This window comes from Peromyscus leucopus, chromosome 5 (genome assembly GCF_004664715.2).
Source record: "Peromyscus leucopus breed LL Stock chromosome 5, UCI_PerLeu_2.1, whole genome shotgun sequence".
Lineage (NCBI taxonomy): Eukaryota > Metazoa > Chordata > Mammalia > Rodentia > Cricetidae > Peromyscus > Peromyscus leucopus.
The window spans coordinates 49,347,841-49,372,003 of NC_051067.1; the positions used below are offsets into that span (position 1 = coordinate 49,347,841).

The following is a 24,163-nucleotide window of genomic DNA, read 5'->3' on the forward strand; positions in this document are numbered from 1 at the left end:
AATCCATTCTGAATTCTCTGTATGAGTTGCTGGGTAAGAACCATGGCTAGGTTTCTAGGGAAAGTGGAATTATCTATTTGATGATGTCCTGTAATAGTTACAGCAGTTTTACAGCATGCTTCCTAGTCAGGACTTTTAATTTTTAATGGAGTTGACCTAAAGCCAATGATACTTTGTGGATAGACCCTTCTCTGAGTGAGGAAGGCTACCACAGATGAAGTTATGCCTTGGTTAGAGGAGGTGGCTATTGTGGGGCTCTGATAATAGCCAGTATTACTGATTTCCTTCTTGGTTCTCAAGTTAGTATTATAAAGTCCCTCTCTTTTCAGTTCTGGTTTGTCAGTGGTTGTTCTAGTGTCTTCCTGTAGTGTTTGTAGGATCTGATTTGCCAACATATATATATATATGCAACATTTGAGGTGGTTTATAACATATTCTATTGGCTCTGTGCAAGTGTAGGTCTTCCTTAGTTTTGACCTGAGCTATTTCATAGCCTTTTTCATGTCTCTTACCAAGAACTTGGGTCAGTCTGCTTTTACCATATTGCAAACCACTCAGCTGCTTCCATGGCAGTTAGCATGTTACCTGTATGATATCCTACTGAGTGGTAACTGGGGTTGGTTTCAAAGACAAGACTATCAGCTTTCTGGGTTTTGTGTCTCTCTCATTTGGTTTAATGCCTGTTATATAGTAGATACCTGATATCTATTAATAAATCACTATTAATTAGATGAGTGAATTCTGATGGAATAAAAAAGTATATCCAAATTTTAAAAAAAATGATAGAATATTTTTAATCTGAAGAAGAATAGGTAGTCAAAATATTTGGAAATCCTTTAAAATATAATTAAACATCATTAAAATTTATAGAGTCGTAAAACAATTTATTCATAATTGTCCCAGTTAGAATTTTTAATGTTTTCTTCAGATGAGCACTTTGATATGCCATTAAAATTAAGCGCATGCAATTTGGTGCTTTCATGGGGCTGGCATTCACATTCCTCTGAACAAGCCCAGGGATACTGAGGCTTCATAGAAGTCCAGATTTACTATTTACCCACAACTGTTGTCAGAATGAAGATTTCCTGGCACCAAAATTCTAGAGAGTACATTTTCTAAAGGTGTATTTTCTTGCAAATGTAGAATTAATGGCATTGAAATTCTTAACAAAACAACAACAGCAAAACAAATAAACAAGACAGAGAGAAGAGAAAGAGGAGAACAACGTGAGTTTGGTGTGTTTTTGACCTAGTTTGGTATCTTTTTAAAACCAGAGTGTAACTTCTTTACATGATATGATGTGGGTTGACTGCAGACAAACTATACCTTTTGCCAGAGGTGTGTTATAAGGTAGAACAAGTTGCACATGTATCAAGACAGTGTGACACCTTAATTTTCTCTTTATTTCATTCTTTCCATGGTCCCATCTCATCTGCCCCTTGAGCATGTCATATGCTCACCTTCCCATGAGTAACTAGCATGAACATTGAGAGTGATGATGATTTGGGGGAATTCATCATTGACGTTTCTTGTAGCCAGATACACTCTTAACCTCCCCCTAAAGCTGTAAATCCCTCAAGGGTAGGTCATAAATCCCTATGACTATGCAGAATTTGGGGATCTTCAATTTGTTTATTTTAGAGCCCATTGAAATAGCTTTAATATACTCCATAAAAGGCTGAGAATTGTACGAGAATTGTAATTAGGTTTGTGACTTCTTTTATTTATTGGAACATAGTGAGAGATGTGACTTTAAAATGGTGCATGTGTCCCAGGAGAGAGAGATGGCAGGGGTAGAATGGGTAGAGTGATGTATCCATGCCATAAACATCACATAAATGGAGGTCTAACATAAAATTTAGCCCAGTGTCTTCATTGTACTTGAAGGATCAACTTTTTTTTTTTCTCTCTCTCCCTTCTATGTGGTTAGATTCCCATAATCTGGTTTCTCTTTTGGACCTGAGCTAGCTCTTGCCAGGACCCCATGTTACATACTTTGTAGTGTACTTCCAGTTGGTGTTGGAGAGGCAAAGGAAATACTGTCTTGAGAAAAAGAGCACATTTCTTCCTCTAACCCTCTGACACCCACACTTGCTATCTCACAGTCCCAAACCATAGCCATTCCTGAACCAGGAACTCTGGCAAAGGGGTGGGTGGGTGGGATTTTTACCAGTATTGGCCAATGCTTGAAACCAAATTAAGCCTTGTTCTTCATGGCTCTCAGCTAGAGGGTGGAAGTTTCAGGGAAAGCTTGCCTGTCCCTCATAGATGCTAGTTCATGTGCTTCATCCATCTAAATGGTTGGATGAACCAAGGATTAAAGCAGAGTGCTTTTATCTGCTGCCTCACACTGTGCATCAGGCAGAGTCACATTCAATCAATGTTATTTTAACTGATTTAATAAACACATTGTAGAGATTTCCATTGATTTTTGGTAGCAGGATGGATATAGCCATTAATTCACTTTATTCAAAAACAATGGGCCTCTTACTCCTTTTTCATTAGGCCCTTTTATTGAGAAACAGAAGCCTAAATTCATCAGTAGCCAACAGCTTCTGAGAAAATATCTTTCCCTCTTCCGAGATCCTAGCCTCTGCCTCTGCTATGGCTTTGGGTACAGATGAAGCTCAGTGTTCTGATTGGAAAAGTGGAGGATTTAAAAAAGGTGCCTGCTTCTATTGTTATTCTGCCAGTTTTATGAATTAACATACCAGGCAGATAACAACCGGCACCTATTGTTTTGAATACTGTCAAGGAAGTAATGATAATGATTCCGCCATGAGGTTGTTGGGCAGTTGGCATTTGCTTTTGGAGTCTCCATGTGTAGCATAGGATGGTACTTTTCTTCTTACCTCCTCCCCAGTCCCCATCACCCTTTTCCTTTTGGTTAGTTTCTGTAATCATCCTTTCCCCCTGCTAACACAGTATTACTTTTTCTTCATCTTCTGCTGTAGTTCAAACATGCCCTAGGAAAGAAACCTTATGTACATTTCCTGAATGAGACAAGAAAAGTTCCAGATTAACTTGTAGAAGATAATATGGTCATGATTATTCTTAGAATGTACTGGTGTTTGGTTTTTACATCTGGAAAATACTAGTCACTTTCTAATACTTTCTCTAATCAAGATGTGATGAAGTGGGGGAGGGAGGACAAAGTTTCTTTACACTTCTTGCTGCACTAAAAGCTTTAAATTCTGCTCATTCTTTGGATATAGTGTCTCCTCTTCGTACACCTGTACTTGCAGCATCCCATACCTAGCTGATTCTCAGCAGATACAGTCATCCCTCTGTAGCTGGAGAGTTTTCTCTCTGGGTCCCGCCAAGTCCCGGCAGTCTGACAGCCCACTCATAAAATAAACACACAGATGCTTATATTATTTAAACTGTTTGGCCTAATGGCTCAGGCTTCTAGCTATCTAGTTCTTACATCTTAAATTAATCAATTTCTATAAATCTATACCTTGCCACATGGCTTGTGGCTTACCGGCATCTTCACATGCTGCTTGTTATGTTGGCGACTGGCAGTGTCCCCTCTGCCTTCCTGTTCTCTCAATTCTCCTCTCTGTTAGTCCCACCTATACTTCCTGCCTAGCTACTGGCCAATCAGTGTTTTATTTATTGACCAATCAGAGCAACACATTTGACATACAGACCATCCCACATCATCCCTCCATAGTCATAGGTGTGGCATCCACACTTTATAGTGTCTGTGGATCGAAAATAATAGAAAAATACTGTGTCTGAACTAAACATGGATGGCTGTGTTTTCTTGTCAGTATTCTCTGAACAGTACAGGGTAACAAGTGTTTACTTTCTCTGATATATAATCCAGAAATGATATAAAGTGTGTGGCAGGATGTGCACAGGTTGTATGCAAAATGACATCATGTTATGTGAGGATGTTGAATGTCTGAGAATGTTGGGATGTGTGGCACTGACTCACCAGTGATACCCAGGGGTGACTGAGCTTGAGACCTCCACGATGTTGAGATTCTGTAAAGTTTCTGGCTGTTTCCTCTGACTCTGGTTCTCCTATCTTCCCATCTCAATCTCAGACCCCAGGTAGCCCACCCTCACTTCCTCATGGATCTTCATCAACTCTAACACTGCTCTCTATGTTTTCTAGAACAAGGCGTCCCATGTATGGCTTCCCTCTTTCTTTCTAACCCTTGACCTCACTCACTCTTTGTAGTTGCTCTACAGTGCCTCTTTCTAGTACTTTCTCCAATCAAGAATTATACTTCCAGAATGTCTATAACTAATTAATATTTATCTAAAATTTGAATATTCTTAAGTGTCTGTACATGCTTCCTTAATTACTTATAGCTCATTTGATTAAGAAAGGATTTGATGGTGCTATTACTTAATATCGACATAATTAGAATTCCCTGAAATTTACATCTTGCCAGTGTAATAGCTGTATGGTACTAAGAACACAGAATAGTTTCAGGCTCATGAATATATTTTACTTTTAAATTTAATTTTTGGGATGAATAGATGGCTCATTGGTTAAGCACATATGCTTCTCTTGCAGAAGACCATAGTTGGGTTCCCTGGATATCAGGCAGCTCACAGCTACCTGTAACTCTAGCTCCTGGAATCTGACACACCTTCTTATGGGCTTTGTTGATACTGTACTCATGTGAACCCCCCAATACACATACAGATAAATAAAACTAAAAAAATAGGCTGGGTTTTCAGAGCAGCAAAAGATAAAGTATTTTCCCCAGTGTGTTCGTGTTTCTTGACTTTTGCCTTTCCACTCTGCAGTCCTTGGGTGAGCCTTTTGTTTAGCTACATCTGCACCTATTGGTTTGTTTTGATTATATATTTACTTAAGTGCTTCACCTCAGGAAAGGTTCCTTGCCCTTCTGCCTGCTTCCCTAAGCACCTCAGCCTCTTGCCTGGTGTCTAGATGAGGCATCCTTGTACAACAGAGACATCTAGGTTGGGGGAACATGGGCTTAGTGTCTGGTGTGTCTCCATGCCAACAGAAGCTCCCATGCAATCTGAGTTGCTGTAACAAAATATATAAGGCAGATAGATGGCCTGTGTACAATGGCAGTTTCCCATACTTTTGGAGGCAGCAGTTTGAGTTCAAGGCATCAACACACTGTGTCTACAGAGGGCTGCTGAGAAGCAATCTTCTGACCATATTCTGCAGAAGGTGTGAGCATCTCTCTAGGAACTAGAGAGGTAAGGGCACTAACCCTGCTGATAAGTTCTCCATTCTGATGACCTCATTCCCACCCAATGACTCCATCTCTTAGTGTCATTCCTAAGGATTAGGATTGTAACATGTGAGTATTTGAATTCAGTATTCAGATCATTACACAGATTTCATGAATGGGTTAAATATTTGTTAAATACCTATTTTGGGAGATGCTTTGATCTAGGCACTGAGGGACAGTGGTGGCCAAAATACAGCACCTGTGTGTGGTGATATTTTATTTGTGCTGAAATGTGATATTTTATTTGTATGTTAATAAATAAAGTTTACCTGGAGATCAGAGATCATGGCGAGCCATAAAACAAAAGTCAGGTGGTGTTAGCACATGCCCTTAATACCACTACCTACCATAGAGACCTGGAGGTCTGTATAGACAGGCAATGATGAGGAAGTGATATGGCTGGGCTTAGAGCCAATGAGAGGGCAGAACAGGAAGGCAATAAAAGTACAGGTTAGGCAGGAAGAAGCTCTCTCTGGGGAAGCTACAGTGTGGGGGTAAGCTAAGGCTAGTTGTGGCTATTCACTATTTCTCTGATCTCTTCAGCTATTACCCCTGTATTTGGCTCTGTGTTTCTTATTTAATAAGACTGTTTAGAAATTTGGCTACACCTGTGTAAGCTTTGAAGGAGCTTAGAGTCGAATGGTAAAGACTGCAGTAGAAATCACGGTGCCAGCAAGGATGTGTGCAGCTGTTCACCGAGCTGCCTTCATCTTCCCATCACATTGTCATTACATAATGGTGATATCCGACTAACCGAAGATCAATAAGTAGGATCCCATAAAATAGTTTGCATGACAGATAATATCATTGTAAAATCAAAAAGCCTGGAGAAATATGCCAAAGTTTGCATGAAAGTCAAATCCTAATTAGTTCCTCTAAAATGTGGAGTTTTATATACCCAAAAGAAAAATAAATACTATCTAATAAAAAATAAACAAAAGTAACAGCTAATACAATAATGAATGAAATAATAAAATATCTTTACCATGTCAAATAAATGCAAATTAAAATAATAAGTAAGAATTCTATGCTTTTGACTAGGTTGGCACAGAAAATAATTTTGATAATACCCATCATTAGGGAAAATGTTGGCTGCTGTGTTCTGGATTGGAGCATGAATGATGGAATTTAAAAGCCTGGCCAACCCTGGTCTGACTACATATAAAATTTTAGCTGCTTGTGTTCCTTTGCTCTCACACACTCTGCTTTAAGAAGCATGTTCTAGAGGTGTATTTGTATAAATGTGAAAAGATCATCCACTGTAGAATTACTTGTAAATAGCATAAAATTGAAAGCAATCTTTATATCAACAGGGGATTGGCTCCAGAGCTTGTGGTATACTTTAGTGTAGTGCTGTGGAATTATTGAAAATTGAGATAAATCTATCATTTGGAAAACTGTGTGAAGCAGACCAAATTGTTTCTCTATTTCTACTTGGGAACCTGCGGTATGACATTAACTTGGAAGGAACAGAAAGGCTTACTTAAATATGTAAGAATTAAGATTCCAAAGGTAGGATTCGAGAGATGCCTCAGTGGGTAAGAGAATGTACTACTCTTGAGGATACCCAAGTTCCTTTTCTAGTATCCACATTGAGTGGCTGGCAATCCTTGTAACTCCAGCCATCTTTGACCTCTGAAGTCATCTGCTCACCCCCCTCTGTCTCTCTCTGTCTGTATATCCTCTCTCTCTCTCTCTCTCTCTCTCTCTCTCTCTCTCTCTCTCTCTCTCTCTCTCTCACACACACACACACACACACACACACACACACAATCAAATCTTATTTTAAAAAAGTTTCCACCTGTATAAAATTAGAGATGTGTAGAGGAGGAATTCCTTGTGTCCAGAAGTTGTTCTGCAAGAATCTACAGAGAAGTGTTACAAGGCTGCCTCTTAGCAGGAGGATCTTGATTTTTAGCATCTGTTTCTAGTTCTGTGTCACATTGGTTCATAATCTGTTGTAATGAACAACTTTTATGATTGACAAAAGTAGTAGCACATGCAACTTAAATTAGATATATGATGGTAAGAGGAAAAAAAGATATATGTTGGTTCTAGTTTAATTTAAAAAAAAAAAACACCCTGGAACATTTATATATCAGTGAAAATGAGAGTCTTTTCTCTTATATACAAGGTAGTTCAATAGTTCAGAGGTGTTCCAAGTGAATAGAATTACAAAAAACTTTAACTTTACAACATTCCTTTGGTTTATTTTCATTACTTGTTTTCATTTTAATATTTATTTTATTTTTAACCCATTTATTACTATTTTTTTTAAAATTTATTTTACATCCTGGCCACAGTTTCCCCTCCCTCCTCTCCTTCCAGTCCCTCTTCCGACTCCCTGTATTCCCACCCCTCAATCCACTCCTCTGTTTCTGTTCAGGAAAGGACAGGTCTCCTATGTATATGAACAAAACATGGCATATCAAATTGCAATAAGACTAAGTACCTCCCCATGTATTAAGGCTGGACAACACAACCCAATATGAGGAGTAGGGTCCCAAAAGCCAGTAAAAGAGTCAGAGACAGCCCCTGTTCCCACTGTTAGGAGTCCCACATGAAGACCAAGCTATACAACTGTCACATATATGCATAGGGCCTAGGTCAGTCCCATGCAGGCTCTCTGGTTGTTGCTTCAGTCTCTGTAAACCCCAATGAGACCAGGTTAGTTGATTCTGTGGGTTTTCTTGTGGTGTCCTTAACCCCTCTGGCTCCTACAATCCTTTCTCCTCCTCTTCTGGATTTCTGGAACTCCAACTGTTTGGCTGTGGGTCTACATCTGTTTCCATCAGCCTCTCTGATGACAGTTGGGCTAGGCACCAATCTCTGAGTTTAGCAGAGTATTGTTAGGCATCAGTACATTGACATTTTATTTTTTGTCCAGTCATGTTTGGTTCTATCCTAGGTCTCTGGGTCATCCAACCTGTAGTTCCTGGTGCTCCAGGCAGTGTCAGGGGTGGGCTTACTCTCCTGGCATGGGTTTTAGACTGGACCTATTTTCATTCTTACTGTTGTTCTGGTTACCACTGATTTAACAACCAGGAAAAAAATTTAAGAAATAAAAACATAGATTACATTTTGACTTTCAGAGATTTAAAAGCCACCTTCTGGCATTTTCATTGACTCCAGGCTTCAAGCCCATGTGAGCTCATACTTTAGTTTAGAAGAGTTTTGGTTCTGTCACAGACATTAGAGTTCTGTAATATATTTCTATGTCACACTCCTATGTAGCTCATTTTCCTCAGCTTTCAAAAAGATTTACTATAAATACCAACTTCAAATTTATGACTCCCCTTCTCTGATTCTTCCTAAGAGGTAGACAGGATTCAAAGACATACCTTATGGGTAATATGCTTATGTAGCCTGTATAAGGTCCTGGGTCCTACGCCCAGTGTGTGTGCATACACACATGGGTGTATGCACATACACACACAAAAATAAATAAATAAATAAATAAATAAATAAATAAATAAATAAATCACAAAATAATAGCAAAACTCAAAAAGCTGGACATTAGATTCTCTCCTAGAGCTATGGAGAGAATGAGCTACCTCCTGCTCTTGCTCAGTTTTCTTTGGATGCTTGTCATGTGGAGAGCAAACACAGAAGGCAGGGTGATAATCTATAACAATTTGGTGCTTGACATAGACTTAGTGAGGCTGGGTCTTAGGTAGAGATTGATAAAGGTGGATTTATGAACCACCGTCAGGAAGACGTCCGGATGTCACAGACACCTGTACTTGGAATTGGAGGAGCATTGCTGTGGCCCTCTTTCATATATCTTTTCTGACATCCACATAATTAATCTGTGGGATGCAGACAAGCCAGCATGGCTTTCTAAAGATGTCTGAGACATGGCCCTTTGGCAAACTATGAATACTCATTTTCTGAGGATTTGAAGCAGAAAACAAACAGAGTAGGATGCTGCTCTTTATTGTTTAGCAGAAGTGATCAGTCTCTGAATCCTTGAAGAGCTGGGGAGGTCAAGGCTTAGTTCCCAGTTCAGTGTTTTAGGTGGGGCTTTTGGGATCTGATTGGACTATGGGGGCTCTGACCTAGTCAGTGTATTAATCAAACAGAGTTATAATTTGATTGTCTATTAGGAACAGGTGTTCTAGAGGAGGAGACCCAATAGAATGAGTATATATTAAAAGAAGATTTTTAGATTAGCTCACATAATACAGGATGGGATGTCCAACAATGGCTGTCTCACACTTGAGAGTCTGAAGGATCCCTAGAGAGCTGCTGGTCATCATTGTATGTTGGATGCTATAAGATTCTTGGTTCTGATAACAAGGAAGGGGTCCAGTAGCAGTGGAAATCCCCATTTATCTGGACTTCCACTGGAACGTGATACCAACATTTAGAGTGACTCTTCTTGCTTCAGATAACCTGATCAAGACAGTCCTGCACAGGTATCCTCAGCAGCTTGCTTTGTAGTTAATTCCAGATCCAGCTGAGATGACAAGATTAACCACTACAAGGACATCATTTAAGGTGGCTGAAGCTATGAGGTGAGGCTCTTGGAGAAAGTGGGCCAATGAGGATTTGTTCTGGGCCAGCATACCTTATCTTATTCCTTCTTTCTTTTTCTCTGCTTCCTGGCTTCCACCAGTAGAGCAGCTTTCCCATGCCCTTTTGCTTCTGTGTTTATATCTTGTCATAGGCACAAAAATAGTAGAGCTAGCCTATTATGGATTGGAGCTAATGACACAGAATTAATCTTGCCTCCTTTCAAATGGTTTTCTCTGACAATTTGTCACAGTGATGGATACTGACTGTCACAGAGCATACAGCAGCTAGAGACTTCAGTGCCTCCCAGAACATTTCCTAGTGTTGCTGGGAGGCAGATTCCTGGATGTCAGGACATGGGGGAGGCTGCAAGTGATGAAAACCAAGTGCCTGGCCTTCCCAAGTGCTCAGCACAGAAGCCATCTTACACTTGTCTGCAGAGATACTTCCTGTCTTGTTCCCCACAGTCCTGGAAAGGCATTGCATTTAAAGGCATGCTGCTTCCCCTGTTTGACTGTCCTAGTCTCATCTTTATGAAATAGCAATGGCAGTCACAGACATAGGTTAATAGGACTTTGTTTTATTGTCAACATTGAGATCTACCTTTCTGAATATGGCTATACACTGATAGCGCTCTATTCTTTTAAATTATTTATTTATTTTTGTTTGTTTATCTGTTTGTGTGCATGTACACGTGTGTGTGTGTGTGCTATAGCTTGAAAGTGGGAGTCAAAGGACACTTTGTAGAAGTTGGTTTCAGATCAAACTTAAGGGTCTGGCTTGGCAACAAGTGCCTTTTCCTGCTGAGCCATTTTGCTGGCATGAGGACACCAACTCTTAACACTTTTAGAAGGCTGGGCAGTTGGGCAAGAAGCCACAGAGCCTGGTGTGTTCCCATAGGTCCAAGAAGCCACTGTCTGTGTGTGGGCTTGGCCCTGTGTTTGTAAGCCTGAACATGACCTGGACGTCATCTTCTTAAGCATTTTTTTTTCCAGACAGCTGCTCCTGATTTGTTGAGGGTGGTGAAGAGAGGGAGACCACACTGTTGGTACTTGGTTATATGGCTGTACACTCAGTGCAGGAGATCAAGGCTGACATCCTTGGGGGTCTGGCAGTAGCTAAGAGCCACTTTCTCTTGTAGGCATATTGGGGTTTCCCAGAAGAGCCTGTTTTTTTAAAGTTCCTGTGGTAAGTCAGGAACTACCCTCTCTGGGTGGCTCTTTGTTAACCCCTCCTTGGCTGTGTGTACCTAGTGACACAAGCCCAACCTCTTTTCCTTAAAGCCACCCTGCTACTTCAGTGTCCCCACTGAGCAGACACAGGGCAGCCTCACTGTGGAACTTCCTTCCTATGATCAATAGAGGACACCTGATTCCCTGGGTGCTTCTTTTACTTCAGCATCTTTGGGCAGGAATAGCCCAACTGTAGTTGCCAAGGTCCCTCATCCTCAGGGACAATGTCCCCATCTCTTTAAGGCTCTCTTAAATTCTTCACCTCCAGTTTTTAGTGGATTTTAAGTGTCTGCTTAGTAATCTACATGTTCTTAAACCTTTCAGATTCTCCTTCCCTCAGCCCCTGCTGACTGTGCTGTGGAGAGCCTGTGGGCTGTGCATTTGCAGATTGTGAGAGGCTAGTGAGATGGCTTGTGACTTTGTGTCGCTTCCCAGCACCTACCTAGTACAGTGTATGGAATATGTCATGTCCCCAGTGCTGACTGAACAGAGCTGATGAGTGAGAGTTTCCTGGCCTGACATTGAGGTTTCAATCCACTGGTAATTCTCTGAGTCTGTCATTCTTCTGGGAAAATTTAAGTCAAAATTTAGAGCTATGTGAGTATGAAGACAGGATATCAGAATACTGCAGGTGTTCTTCAGGGCGTGCTAGACACGTCTTCATAAGCACTTCATAAGTTGAATATACAGTAAATTGAAAATGTGTCTGAGATATTAACCTCTCAGCCATTATTGTTTAGCATAGCCTGTCTTAAAGTGCTCAGAGAACTGATGTCACTCCACAAATGGATACAATCATCCAGTATGAAGCCTATTTTAAAGGAAGAAGTGCTCAAGCAATTTATTAAGGACTTGTGTTCCCCAATTGCTGTTAATATATTATTGGGTATCAGCTACTGGCCCTTATGATGACATGGTGGACTGGATCTAATTACTCAGCACCGCAAAGAGAACCCTGAATGCCATATCCATAGCTCAGAAATAGTGTTCAGAATGCAAAGCACTGCTTCTGTGAAATTCATGTTACATTTTCTTTTTTAAGTCAAAAAGATTTCAGAAAATCACACGATTTTAAGTTAGGCTCACAAGAAATAAGAAATGGATAATGGAGTTCTTGTATATGTTAGTTACCTCTCTGTTGCTGTAATAAAACACCATGACCAGGACAACTTATAGAAGAAAGAGTTTATTTGGGCTTGTAGTCCCAGAGGGGGAATAAGAGTTTGTCACAGCAAGCGTCAGGCAAGGATGCTGGAGCAGGGTTGTGAGAACTCACATCTTAACTGCAAATGTGAAGCTGAGAGACCCAATAATAAACGATGAGTCTTTAAACTCTCAACGCCCACCTCCAGTGACATACTTCCTCCAAGGAGGCCACCACTCCTAAACCTCCTACCCTTACATCACTGGCTGGAGACTGAGTGTTCAAATACATGATTCTATGGGGATGTTTTTGTTTAAGCCATCCAATTGTATAGTAAAATAAGGGTTTTGTTTATTGTGGGTATATATCCATGTGAGCTTATGTATCACAGTGCACGTGTGGAGGTTGGAGGACAACTCTGACCTCTCCTTCTACTATATGAGTCCCTTAGATTGACTCAGACCATCAGAGTCAACAAGAAGTACCTTTACCCACTGAGCCATCTCTCCAGCACATAATAATGATGTTTAAAACTAGTTCCCAACAATGAGGCTGAGTACAGTAATACATGCTTAGAACCCCAGCACTCAGGAGGCCATGGAGGGAGAATTATGATGAATTAGAAATTGCCTTGGCTGCTCAACAAGTACCATACCTGCATGGGTGACATAGCCCGGACCTCCCGTAGACATAGACACACACCCAACAGAGAAAACTAATAATACTTACTTTCACATTCTGACTAGATGCAAGTTTAAAGATTTTAAATTATTCAACATTGATAAAAATTAGTTGCATGAACTTGCAGTTGCTTCTGAAGAGCTTAGTTAGAGTGTTTTTATTGCACAGGAGATGAATTACAGTTATTTACACACTGGATATTCTTGGTGTGTACACTTGCAGCTAGCTATTCATTTGTACAGCGGAGAAGTCACTTCTCTTGTACCTTCTTCACTGTGAAGAGATTTAATAAGGTGGAATATTAGATCTAAAAGAACTTAAAATTCAGCCCAGGGAGACTTTGCCAGCCCCCGGATTCTGTTCACCTTTTACACTCCCTTGCATTCCCAGGGCTGCTCCCAGGGTCCAGTACCCTGATGTCAACAATTCTTAACTGAGGGAAAACAGGAGGTGTGGAAGATGAAAAGCCTTAGAGATTAAGGCAGTAAGAAAGTGGTTAATGAAGGTCGTAGGAATTGTGTTTTTCTAGCATTAGGAAAGAATGTTGTCTTGTGCCCTATACTGTAATGTTCTGCCCACATTAAACTTACACTGCACTTTGCAGGAGAGAATGGTCATCATATAAAGACTGGCATAATGAATATGGCTGCCATCGTTTTTCTTTTAGAAGAGCAATACTTTATCTTATTAATTGATTTTTTTTATTTGTGCGCATTATAGGCTGTTGGAGGAGCAGGAGGCACAGACATGTCAAGGTATACAGGTGGAGGTCAGGGGACAGCTTGCGGGACTCAGTTCATTCCTTCCACCATGTCTAGGTCTTGAGGATCAAGCTTGATTTGGCAGGCACCTGTCCCCAGCCCCGGTCACTGCGCATGCTCCATGTATCCTGTTCCTGAGGCTCCCCAGCCCCAGTCACTGCGCATACTCCATGTATCCTGTTCCTGAGGCTCCCATGTCTCCCTTCAGGCAGAGGGAGAGAAAACTTCTTGTCCTTTGTGTTTTTCCATTTTACTGCCAGAGCACGAATCAACTTTTCGTTGACTTACTTTGGAAGGAGATGTGAAGGGCATCTTTAAGTGTGGTTTGTGCAGTCTAACTGAAGGCTTTTCACCCTCTTGTTCTTAAGCAGTAGGTTGCAGGCAAGAGCCCCGTTTCTCCATTCCTTCAATCTACTTCCTAGTGTGGCAAGACTGTGGATAATGACTGTCCCTCTGGGGATATCTTTCTGCCTTTAAATATCATGCTGTTCAAAAATCTCACCTACACCTTCGAGCACTTACACTGTTTCTGAACAGTCTTACAGGTCTAAGCATAGCACTTCTGTTAAAGAAAAATACTAGACTTTCTGTCACAGAACTGAATCTGCTGAGTTTTTAAATGGAAAATTGAATTTTTTTGAGTATATAAACTTGGTTGAAATAATTGTCATTTTAAAATCTCATGTGAAAAAGCATCTTTAGTTAAAGAAGTTGAGAATCCTAAGTCTAGGAAAAGTTAAACTAGCTTTCTCTCAGTTGTTTCAGTCTTTTATATGATTGGAGACCTCTAAATGAAGAGAGGTCTGTAGACATGAGTGGCTTACAACTTTATTAGTTGTCAGCCTGCCGTCGTCTTCCCTTGCCTCATTTAGTTACATCTCCCAACACACTTGTTAGCATCATAGCTGCTAGCTGTATGCCCTTTTATTTTGTCTCAGGAAATCTGATGTGTTCTTAACTTCTTTGGAGTATAGGTGTGAAAATTGGGCTCTGGAGAGATCAAATAGTTCAGTCTGGTGGCTAATTAAAAGCAATACATGTTAGAATCCAAGTGGGGAAACTTCCAGAGCACTGGTTTCTGCTACTTTTCATTATCACCTCCCTGTGTGAATCGTTACATTCTGGAATTGTTTGCCTTCTAATGAGAAGAGCAGTTTTCAGTCCCCTCCCGAAGATGCCAAGACAGTTTCAAAAATACCCAGGTTTGTGTGTGTGAATATGAACGTAGTTGCATTTGCATATGGTTTAGACGACACTGGGAGATGCTTTGTTCTCCCCAACCCATATTTTATACCTTGTGCAATCTTACGTTGGTCCTTGAACTTGAAAGTCACATTAATGCAAGTTCTTCTTTTACAGCGGCTCTAATTAGAGGAAATCGTAAAAACTGTGCTCAATTTTCTGGTTCCCTCGACTGGCTGATCAGCAGACTGGAAAGACTGGAAGCGTCCTCTGGTATGTTCCTAGTTTTCTCCTTGACATGTTTGGTGTTCCTTCCTGTTTACTTCTGTTTCTTGTTCTTTAAGACAAAGCAATTTTGCATGTTCAGCATTATGTGTTTTCCTTTTAATTGGTTGAATTTTTTTTTTATCGACTAATTGAGTCACTGTTGCCCCTGAGAGGGTTGGTGCAACTACAGAGCTCCTGGAAGAGGAAAGTAGTCCATTCTAGAGCCAAACATGAGTGACCATGGTCTGGGAACATAAATTTAGGTTACCCCAAATTCAATGTCCCAATGTAGATGCAGTTTCATGATGTTCATATAGTAACAGAACAAAGAAAGTTATGAATCAGAGCACTTTCCAAATGCTTCACTGGAAACATCAAGTAGATGAATGAAGGCCTGAGTGAGAAAAGCTCAGCTGTAGGCCTCGGAGCCTCTCTGCTGACACTTGGAGTGCTCTGTACCTGCACAGTTTTATAGTGATGGACGTGTTCTTACATGGGAAGCCTGCCAACTCTCCTCTAGTGCAGGGCCAGTGCAGGGTTCTTAGGGGGCTTCAGATGTCAGAGCTTTGAAACAGTGCTCAATTCCTGGACACAGGGTGGTCTAAACACCCTAAAGTTATCATAGCTAATGATTTTTGGAATTTTGAAGTTCTTCATACTCTAAAGACATGACTTCCACTACTTGGACAAGAGTGTCTTATCCTCTGGTGTCCTATGAAGCCTTCCTTCTTGATACATGGTTAGATGTGACATGTTGAACTAAAAAGAGACAGCTACTTGAGTGACACCAACTCAGATGGCTCTTATGACACAGAGAAAGAGAAAGAGGCTCTTTCATTGGAGACGTGATTCTAGTTTTCAAAATATCTGGTGGTGGTGGTGGTGGTGGTGGTGGTGGTGGTGGTGGTGGTGTGTGTGTGTGTGTATGTGCACACATACGCAATAGTGAGCATGTGAAGGTCAGAGGACAACTTTGGGCATCAGTCTTCACCTTCTGCCTCATTTCTAATGGAACGCTCGCTGACCCAAGAGATTTCAGGGATCTTTGTCTCCATCTCCATTCTCACTACAGGAGCCCAGGGATTACAGATTCATATTACTGCCTCTGGCTTTCACATGGATTCTAGGGGGTCCAAATTTCTGTCCCCATGCTTACATGGAAAATAGTTTTTCTGCTGAGCCCAATATTAGCTTTTGATTTAAAGCTTTGTATTTTACAGAAAGTCCACCTTGAGATATTGGAGGGATTATGTTCTCCAGTCTCAGGAAAAAAAACCAAAAGCAAAACTCAAAGCAAAACTAAACTAAACTAAATCAATCACAATAGCACTGGAAATTTTCTAAAGAAAACTTTGGTGACAGCCACTGGGGTCAGTACCTCTTTATATACCCTAATATTCCTAACATTCCACGCTATAGACAGCTATGTTTCCTACACTGACCTGTAGTAACAATAAAAGTGGTGTTTTTATGTGATGATCTAAGGTGGTCAGGACTTGTAAACCATGCTTCATGTTGCAATTACTTAAGAATGCAGGAAAATATAGAATGCATTTTGTAAAACTATTTACTCCAAGTGCTTGAAATAAAGTATTAATAATAAGAAGGTCCTAATTTAGTAGTTAGGTGTGGTCAACATTTAAAAATTCTCTCCTGGTCAAAAATCAAACCTTCCTGAGCCACACCAGGAGGAAGTGGTGCTCTACTCACTTCCTTTCTCCAGAAAGCAGTAAGCTGCAACTCAGAAGGAAGACAAAGTAAGAATGGAGCCTTCATTTGGAGGCTTCTTGTATTTTGCTGTATTTTATCAACAAGATGATATGTAGCAAGTGGGGCAGGGGGATCACTCAAAGGAAACTCCAAATGAAACAGAACCCTTTTAAATGGGCTAAAACAATGTAAAATGTTCAAAGCTCCTAGGTTTCCTGACCTTTTTCTCTTCTTCAGAGTGCTTTTCTTACAGCAGGTAGAGCAGGAGGGTGGCAAATTACATCTCTAGAAAACGGTTCTTACAATGAAAGAGTTCTTTGGCTATTTCAGAGTCAGGAATACACAGTGCCCTGCTTCGTGACATGGAGCTGAGTGAGTTTACAATTATTTTCCATGGTTACTTGAAGACCATTGTTCACTTCTAGCTGTGGTGCAGTGAGTGCTAAGGGTGATGGGATGGCGAGGCTTGCTGGATTCTGGCTTACAGATGCAGATGTTTCCTGGTTGGCTTAGTCATGGGTGTGCACCCTAGATTGTACAATGACTGACAGGTCTATGGCTTCTAGAATGTATTTTGTTACTCATTATGACTGTAAGTTCTCAAATGGGCAGACTTACTATACATACACACTATATCTACTTCTGCCTCAGTGGTGTCTTTCATTATTATTTTCTGGTGGTTCTTTATCTTTTCTAGAGATTTTATTTAGCAATAAAATAGATTTCTTTGGTACATTTGTAAGGGAAATTGGGATAAGCAGTGGCAAATGTGCTGTCTGCAGCCTACTTTATGATTCTTGGGGTAACAGATACCCAATCACATGACCTGGAAACTTGCCTTGTTCTGTGAGTGTCAGTTTCTCTTCAATTTCTGTTAAGGAAGGACCCAAGGATGTCCTTGTCTATTTAAGCATTGATGTGAGGCTGAGCCCCTGAAAATTATGAGTACTGTAGCATGGATACCCTTCAGAGCTGCTAGTGTGGCAGGAACCACTGGGCACGGCCATTGCACTCATGAACTCACAGGAGCTGTGGTTTCCTGCACAAGACCTGCACAAGATCAATCCAGCCCAAATTCTGGCATAGAAGGGGAAGGTTCTGCTGGACCCCATTGCTTATCAAAGGAGTTATTGACAGTTGACCAAAATGATTGTCCCTCCCTTCCTTTCACTTTCCCTCCCTCCCTCCCCCCTCTCTTTTTCTTTCTTTTCTTTTTTAATGTGTGGCCACTTGTGGTGGTATTGTGTTCCCCAAAATATTGTGCACCCTAATAAACTTACCTAGGGTCAGAGAACAGAACAGCCACAATATTAAACATAGGGGTTTAGGCAGTGGTAGCACACGCCTTTAATCCTAGCATTCCAGAGCTATGAGCTCTGGAGTAATGTTATCTTTGCTCCTCATTTTGCTCAGACCAAAGAGCTTACAGAGATAGGCCCATTGGATGGACTCAGTAACAAACTGATGAATGAAAAAAAATAACTAGAACCAATAACCATAGTGCCAAAAGTGGCATAGGAACATCTTGTAGTGTTTATGATTCAAATTGCCTCTGTTCTTTGAGACAGTCTCCTGTAACCCAAGCAAGCCTTTAATTCACTGTGTAGTGGAGTGTAGCTAGAATTTTTCTGTCTGGGTCCCGCCAAGCCCCAGCAGTCCCGTAGCCCACTTATATAATAAACATACAGATGCTTATATTATTTAAACTGCTCAGCCATTAGCTCAGGCCTACCATTGTCTAGCTCTTACTCTTAAACTCAGCCCATTTCTGTTAATCTCTATGTCGCCACATATTCTGTGGCTTTACTTGCTGGCTTTACATTATGCTCCCTGGACAGCAGGCTGGCGTCTCCTCCTCTCTGCCTTTCTGTTCTCTCAATTCTCCTCTCTGCTAGTCCCGCCTATACTTCCTGCCTGGCTACTGGCCAATCAGTGTTTTATTTATCAATCAAATCCACAGCAGTGGAGGATGACCTTGCACTTCTGATCCTGCAGTCTCCAATTCCCTAGTGCTGGATTACAGGTGTGTGCCACCACACCTGGTTTTAAGCAGTGCTGGGGATCAAACCCGGGGCTTCCTGCCTGCTAAGCAAACACACTATCAACTAACTGAGCCACATCTCCAACCTCTATCATCTTTTTTTGAGACATAACAATGTATCCTAATAAAAAAAATTGAATAGTATCAAATTTCTGATATGGTCATCTGGCTTTAAATCATAAACTGTCTTGAAACTGACATTCCTTTTTCCTAACTGTCCTTTGGCAAATGTAGTTTCTCTGTCCTTCATAAATCCTGGCTCCTCTGACTGAAGGGAGCAGCCATCAGAATCCTAATGAGGCTGAACTGCACATTATAGTTGCACTGCTCTGTGTTTTTGCTCTCTCTCAGTTACCCCGGGGAAACTCTGGACTCACACCTGCCTTCCAGTCCTAAACCTCAGTCTCTCTTCTTGGCTTATTGATTTTGCGCATGCTTCTCCCCAAGTGTTTCGCTACTTTGTGTATGCATTAGAATACTGTGCACTGGCTCCACTCTCCATTGCTCTCCTGATTTTGTGTTCTATTTTCAATTTGTGTTCTATTTTCAAACTTAACCCTTCTCAACTTTTCTCCCTCCTCAATGTCACGTGAGTTTGAGAAATAATGAGTTGATTTTCCTCTTTGGCCTCAAAAACAGTCTGAAAATTCAAAGTATATGTAATTATGTATTTTCTCAGTTAGGCTTGAAGCCACAGCTCTTGCAGTCATGATTTTTAAACTTTAAAATTTTGAATACTAATGTGATATACATTTTTTTTTCTTTCTCCATTTGGGTAAGATGTGGAAATCCTATTTAGGGTAACTTCCATTTGCTTTTATGATTTAGCCCTTGTTAACAAAAAGAAAGAAAATTCCATGCTGTTTCTTTCTTTTTTCCCCTTTTCTGTTTGCCAGAAGACTTAAAAATAAATTAGTCATTTATCTTATACTGAAACTCAAATCATTTCTTATTTTAATCTTTGGGTACATTACTCTTAGTAAGTGTATGTATGTTGTGTGTGTGTGTGTGTGTGTGTGTGTGTGTGTGTGTGTGTGTGTGTGTGAGAGAGAGAGAGAGAGAGAGAGAGAGAGAGAGAGAGAGAGAGAGAGAGAGAGAGCGCGCACAAGTGTGCACTTGCCATGGCATGCATGTGGAGATCACAGGACAATCTTGGATGTTGGGTTCTTGCTTCCTACCTTTGTTTGAGATAGTCTTCTTTACTGTGCACCACTGTGTACACGAGCAGAGATGACCCAGGAGCGTCTAATGATTTTCTTGTCATTGTCTCCACTCTGTTGTCAGTGGTTTCTTCTCACATTACTGCTCTTCTCTTCTGTAGGCTATGCTGTTCACATCCAGATCTAGCCATATACCTTTCCTGATGCATTCAATTTTGAGCATACTATGAGCTTTGTGAGCCATTGTTTGCTAAGACAACCTGTTCTCAGTCTTCTATTGCTTGGTGTTGTTTTTTTCCCCCTGAGTACAGCAGAGGCTGGCTAACTTTTCTGTAAAAGGCTAATGCCTCAGTCTGGGTGGCTGGTTCAAAATACCACATGGACAGTGCCTTTTGGTTTGGGGTACGAATCTCCTCTCTCATTGACAGCTCTTCCTTTCCCATGTGTCAGGGAAAAGCATGCTCCTGTAGCCTTCCTCTGTAAAGGCACAGACTATTCATAAAGAATCAGCCCTCATGACCTCAGGTTATAGCATCCAGATATATATTTTACAGCCAGTGTGCCCTAAGGTCTTTAGTACAGTCTCTCAGTTCCGATTTGTAGTGGGAAGCAGCCACTGTCAGTAAATGTATGCATTAGGAAAGCACCATAAAACTGTATTAATAAAACTATGCATCCATGTCCTCTGTAGTAATAAATAATGGAGCGAAATAAAAGACAGGATAGCATGGGAGACCTACTAAAAGTATTTTCCCACCGCTGGCATCATATTCTGTATTGGGCTCAGGATGACGAGTGCACATGTGTATGTATGGTCAAGCATGCCACAGTGCACCTGTAGAGGTCAGAGGACAGCTTGAGACTTTAGTCATGTGTATCCTGGGGATCATGCTCAGGTTGAATGGGTTTGCATCAAGCACCTTTATCAGCCTGAGCCATTTTGCTGGCCCAATGATGGGACAATAGAAAAAAAAAAAGGAACATGGTTTTCAGTGAGCTTTTCAAGTATACATACACTAAACATTCTGAAAATGAAACCCATTTTGCCTTTGTTCTTTTATAAACCTTAAGAAAAAGGCTTATTATACTTTTGTGATGGTTATAGTTTATATTTTTTCATTTCTGTACAATTTTGTTTATTTCTTTTGTTTTTTAAATGAAAGATCCCCACCCCACCCCACCCCCCACCCCCGGATCCAGTTTAGGTTGTCAGCCTTGGCTTCAAGTGCCTTTACCTGCCTATCCCTCTTGCTGGTTTAGGATTAGGTTTCTAATGCCAGAAAGCTTCAGAATCTGCGCTAAGCTACTGCCCTTCCATGCTTGTCTCGCATACTGGCCCACCTGGTGTGCCTGCCACTCAAGCCTGTACTGCTGTTCTGCCCCCTCCTCTCCGTGACTATCTGGAGGGGGATACATTTGCTGAGTCCTCCAAGCCTGTCATACTGCTCTCTATTATACTCGCGAGATACAGTCACCTTCCTCCGCTAAGCTCCATACTGCTCTCCACCGGGATCCGTTGACTTTGGATATCTGTCTGTTCTGACAAATGCCACCTGTTGCTTCCCACAGTGCCCTGTGGCAAACACATTGAGCACAAAGTAATTACATGTCAAACAGATCGAGTGCAGTTGAATGAAAAAAGAAAAAAGAACAGCTTCCCAAAGCCTCAACCTTCTTCCCCCTTTCATTGTCTGTAGGCATTCTGGAGGTCCTCCACTGCGTGCTAGTGGAGAGCCCAGAAGCTCTGAATATCATCAAAGAAGGACATATCAAATCCATCATCTCACTTTTAGACAAACATGGAAGAAACCACAAGGTAAGGGAGCTGTTTGATTTCCATGAGTGAATTCTAGAATCATTACATGGTGGGGACTTGGCTATATATTGCAAAAGGCTAGAAGAAAGGATTTGAAATGTTTTTTACCCAAATGAAATGATAGGAATTTTGAGCTATGTGCATGTGATGGCCTACTGAAAATATAAACCAGTGAGAAAGATGGGGTAAATGTCCAACAAGCCTAAAAGGAGTGAAATACTGAGAGGTCAAAATATCTAGCATGTATATAGTGATTTAAAACAGACAACATGTGTATGCATCTAAGCATACCTGATTGTAACATGAATTGCTAAATGTTCTTTTAATAAACAAACAAACAAAAAAAAAAAACAGAGGGGTAAATGCTGAAAGATCAGCGAGACAAAGGAACAAGCCACTGCCATGTCTTACCTTACCAATTCCGTGAATCCTCTGACTGAAATCCTCTGAGTCCTCACCCAAAAGGCTCCAGCTGAAAAAGCCTTTAGCTGTAAGGGATGGTTCTGCCAAAAAGCCTTTAGTTCCTGTCTCCTCAAGCCTTATATACCTTTCTTTGCCCAGCCATCACTTCCTGGGATTAAAGGCATGTGTTCTGCTTAGTACTAGGATTAAAGGTGTGTGCCACCACTGCCTGGCTCTATTTCTCTCCTAGACTAAGTCAATCTCATTCCTGGGTAGCTTTGAACTCACAGAGATCCACATGGATCTCTGCCTCCTGAGTGCTAGGATTAAAGGTGTGTATGCCACCACTGCCTGGCTTTTATGTTTAATCTAGTGGCTTGTTCTGTTCTCTGATCTTCAGGTAAATTTTATTAGGGTACACAATATATCACCACACCTGATAGCCTATACATCAGTATGGTTTTTGTCTTCATGTATCAGTTAAAATAAATTAATAAACTAAGAGATATACCAACAGAAGATAATTTCAAGATGTTGAAATTTTCATGGATTTTTTTCATCCTTAGTTACCATGGAGTAAGATTGTTTCATATAAAGTCATTGTAACCATGAGAGTACAAACAGTTTTTGCTTTGTATGTAAAAGAAAATGGAGAGTCACTGGGACACACACTGTCATGTTAAAATGACTGAGCTGAGGCTGTGGGTGAGACATGATACAGTGCTTTTGAAAGCCTGATACTCAGAGTTCATGCCCCCCTCATCTATAAGCATGCTGGAAAACTGTGACTGCTTCCTATAATCCCAGTGAGTGGGAGGCAGAAATAGGTGACAAGCTGGATTTAGAGTAGTCAAGTTGGTAAGCTCTGGGTTCAAGTGAGAGACCATGCCCCAATATGTAAGGCGGAGAGAATGATTCAGGAAGATGCTCAACATCTCCATATGTCTTTCACATGCACATATACACATGTATGTCCACACACATTTGAACATGTATATACACATGCATGCATACCAGAAAGAGAGACAGAGAGAGAGAGAGAGACAGACAGACAGAGACAGAGACAGAGAGAGACAGACAGACAGACAGAGACAGAGACAGAGAGAGACACAGAGAGAGAGACAGAGAGCTAGAGAGACAAAGGGAGAGAGAGGAGAGATGACGGGAACAATCACAGTTGGGGTTGTTTGCCTTGTGGAAAGTGCTATTGATGAGGTCAGAGTCAGCTGGACATGTTCTCCCTCCCCAGGTCCTGGACGTGTTGTGCTCTCTCTGTGTTTGCCATGGGGTTGCTGTCCGTTCTAACCAGCATCTCATCTGCGACAATCTTCTGCCAGGACGAGATCTCTTACTACAGACTCGTCTTGTGAATCATGTCAGTAGGTAAGTTCCCATGGACATTGTCATCCATACCACTGCAAGAAGCTATCTCTCTAGGGAAGCCAGCAGGAGGTCTGTTTGTTTTACTAGGGATTTGTGTGTGTTCCACTGAACACGTATTGTTTTCTACCTAGTAGAAAGGTTAATAAAATAGCAATAAATGAACTGTTTACTGCAAACACATGTGTAAGAGTTTCTGTTCTCTTTCATGTGTGGACAGATTGCCACTGGCGTCTTCAGAAGCAGGCTGTAGCTGCAGTAATATGCAAGGATATAGCTGTAGGTAGTTGTAAGAAGTCACATTGTTCTTCAGTATCCCGAGAATGTGCCTACTATCGGTGATAAAAAAGATAGTGCCCAAGTCTAACACATTTCAAACTAAACAGCTAATGAAATGGCATTTTCCACCAGATCAGCCTTTTAGGGAATCTGACAGTGTCTACAAGCTACCTAGTGCTACTGTTCCAATTTGCCCATGGCCTGTGCTGTCTGTATTTTGTGAGCTTTCTTCAGTACTGCTCTTGTCTAATTTTTACAGATGATGAGGGTAGGACTGGGGTAATCCTTGGGTCTGTCTGCAGAAGCTGAGCTAGGCAGTACTATGCTGTCTTTCTTATCCCTCTAGATTAAAAAAAATCAAT

At 41.0% G+C, this 24,163-nt stretch overlaps 1 protein-coding gene across 1 annotated transcript in view; it reads left to right on the top strand.

Annotated features, from left to right (window-relative positions):
- Ryr2 (ryanodine receptor 2) overlaps positions 1 to 24,163 on the top strand; it is a 593,927-nt gene that overhangs the window by 309,751 nt on the left and 260,013 nt on the right. Inside the window, 4 exon segments of the mRNA XM_028859656.2 lie at positions 1 to 33; positions 14,924 to 15,019; positions 21,622 to 21,740; positions 23,392 to 23,525. The exon segment at positions 1 to 33 is cut by the window's left edge and continues 103 nt beyond it. Coding sequence (XP_028715489.1) covers positions 1 to 33; positions 14,924 to 15,019; positions 21,622 to 21,740; positions 23,392 to 23,525 — 382 coding nt within the window.